The sequence below is a fragment of the Otolemur garnettii genome, unplaced genomic scaffold, assembly GCF_000181295.1.
Source record: "Otolemur garnettii isolate 467f Iridium unplaced genomic scaffold, OtoGar3 scaffold00032, whole genome shotgun sequence".
Classification (NCBI taxonomy): Eukaryota; Metazoa; Chordata; class Mammalia; order Primates; family Galagidae; genus Otolemur; species Otolemur garnettii.
In genome coordinates this window covers 15,913,136-15,915,689 of record NW_003852427.1, presented here as the reverse complement: position 1 = coordinate 15,915,689, position 2,554 = coordinate 15,913,136, and the positions used below count along the sequence as shown (strand labels likewise).

Here is a 2,554-nt window from a genome sequence, read left to right as displayed (position 1 = left end):
AAAAAAAAAAAAAAGAAAAAAAATTGAATATAATGATGGTTATCAAATAAAACTTTTCCTGAAAGTAAATTTAGCTAAATACAATTTTATGTATTTTGTGGGTAAATCTATTATATTTCCCTATTTAAAACAGTAAATGTCTTGTTATTTTAAGAGTATCCAATTGTTTCAACATTAAGCTTTTAATGCATTAAAGCATATTGTTTTTTCTTTTTAAATAATATTTTCTGATTTTGAAAAATAGCAATGCATTCAACTTTTGGTGTGTTTTATTTATGTGAAATTATAGCATACTTGGTGTATAATTTAGAATACTCTCTAACTTCTTTCCTATAGCCCAGATGGTCACATATCCAAGTTCAAATTTAATTTTAGAACCACACTCCATTAAACATCACTAATTAAAAAAACTATGTTTCTAAGACTTGTAAAATTTATTTTATAAAATGATACACTCTCATGTTGTGTAAATTGAATGCTAAAGAGCAATAAGTAGTTGCAAATTCAATTTGTAGTAATAGAAACTATCTTTTTGTCGTTGTGATTGTTGTTATTATTTATTTAATGTATTTTATTGTTGAGGATTCATTGAGCATGCAGAGAACCAGGTTACACTGATTGCATTTGTTAAGTAAAGTCCCTCTGACAATTGTGTCCTCTGAGAAGTGTGTCACCCACCATGACCCCCCATCCTCTCTCAGCTCTTCCCTCCCCCACCCCCAGCAGGTGATCACTTGTCCTCATATTATAACTGAGTACATTGGAGTCTTGCTTCTTCATTCTTGTGATGCTTTACTAAGAATGTGTTCCACCTCCACCCGGGTTAATACAAAAGATGTAAAGTCTCCATCTTTTCTAGTGGCTGAATAGGATTCCACAGTATACATACATATACCACAGCTTGTTAATCCATTCTTGGATTGGTGGGCGTGTAGATTGTTTCCACAGTTTGGCAATTGTAAATGGAGCTCTGATAAACAGTCTAGGGCAAATCTCCTTATGATAAAAGGAGCCCACTAATGAGATTGCAGGATCAATCCTAACCCCAGTGAGAATGGCCCACATTACATAATCTCAAAGCTACAGATGCTGGCTGTAAGAGAAGACAGAGGGGAACACTTTTACACTACTGGTGGGACCGCAAACTAGTACAACCTTTTTGGAAGGAAGTGTGGACAAGCCTCAAAGAACTCAAAATAGAAACTATCTTAACAGATTCTCTTAGATAACATCTTAGGCAGGGGAGATGGCCTAATTTAAAGTGTGTATTTATTTCATTCATTCATTTATTCATTCATATATATCTTACCTAGGACATCAGTTTTCAGGACTTCAGGAAATATCATTCTTCTAGAAATACAATGTAAATTTTACAAAGTGAGCTATCCCAACTTCATCCCATTCCAGAACAATTTGGCATAGCTTTCTTCGGAGTATTAGGAGGCAAATTAAAATGTAAGAGTTTTAGGATTCAGGGTATAGAGATGTCCTAAGTAAATTTCTCTATTTTCTATCTCTTTCTACCATATGGAAAGTGAAAGTTTATACTGAATCACTTTTAAGCATCAGGATGGGGAACAAATATGCAGATGAATAGTTGAACTATAGACTCCTCCTAGCAGAGAAAGACTGACAGAAGTTCAAATTGGTGTGAACTTCCTGTGTGAAACATGAAACCAGAGAGGTTTTTGATGTAAAAATAGGATTTAGGGTTAGATAGAAGGAATGACCTAACAAATATCTAAGTATAATATAAAAATGTGATTTAATAATTACTGATAATATTTAAATGTCTCAATAACATTATAGGTAGCAATAAAAGATTGAAAGTTTACAAATTGTATCTAGAAATTAATGTAATTGCTTGTAAATTTTGTTCAGACATACTTCTCTCTCCCTCTCTCTCTCTCTCTTTTTTTTTTTTAATGGGGAATTCAGGTTTGAAAGCTAAACCTCAGGTAAAGAAATTACTTTCTCGGTTAAACCATATAATTGAACTATGTACCTGCTGCCACCTTGTGGTAGCCTGTCCTTAATTATTTATTGTTATCGTCTCCATTTAGACACAAAAAGAGAAAAGAATTATGATTCGATTAGAAAACTATTAGAAAAGTAAAATTTCTGAGAAGTGACCTGGAATGTTAAACCTACACTTCCATGAAGGAAGAACTAGCACAGAATTGTCATCTGGAGATGAGGAATAAAATAATGGAAAGTTCTCATGAAGAAAATACCCTCGGAGGTGTAAAACCATGTTTTTTCACTTTCAAACTTACTACTTCTTATTTTCTTTTGAAGATAAAAACTATTAATGAAAAGCTTACAATTGGGAAGATTTCAAAGTACTGGTCAGGCTTTGTAAATGACGTCTTCACAAATGCTGACAACTTTGGAATTCACGTGCCGGCTGATCTGGATGTGACAGTCAAAGCAGCAATGATCGGTGCTTGTTTTCTCCTGGTAAGTACAGTCATCTTTGGGGACTTATTTTTCTCTTGGTCTTCTATGGGGACTTATTTTTCTCTTGGTCTTCTATGGGGACTTATTTTTCTCT

General features: G+C 33.5%; 1 protein-coding gene across 2 annotated transcripts in view; it reads left to right on the top strand.

Annotated features, from left to right (window-relative positions):
• PLSCR5 (phospholipid scramblase family member 5) overlaps positions 1–2,554 on the top strand; it is a 36,439-nt gene that overhangs the window by 23,007 nt on the left and 10,878 nt on the right. For both annotated transcript variants that reach the window (XM_003789465.2, XM_012804941.1), the window contains exon 6: positions 2,299–2,460. In XM_003789465.2, the coding sequence (XP_003789513.1) occupies positions 2,299–2,460 (162 nt within the window). The remainder of the gene's footprint in view (positions 1–2,298; positions 2,461–2,554) is intronic.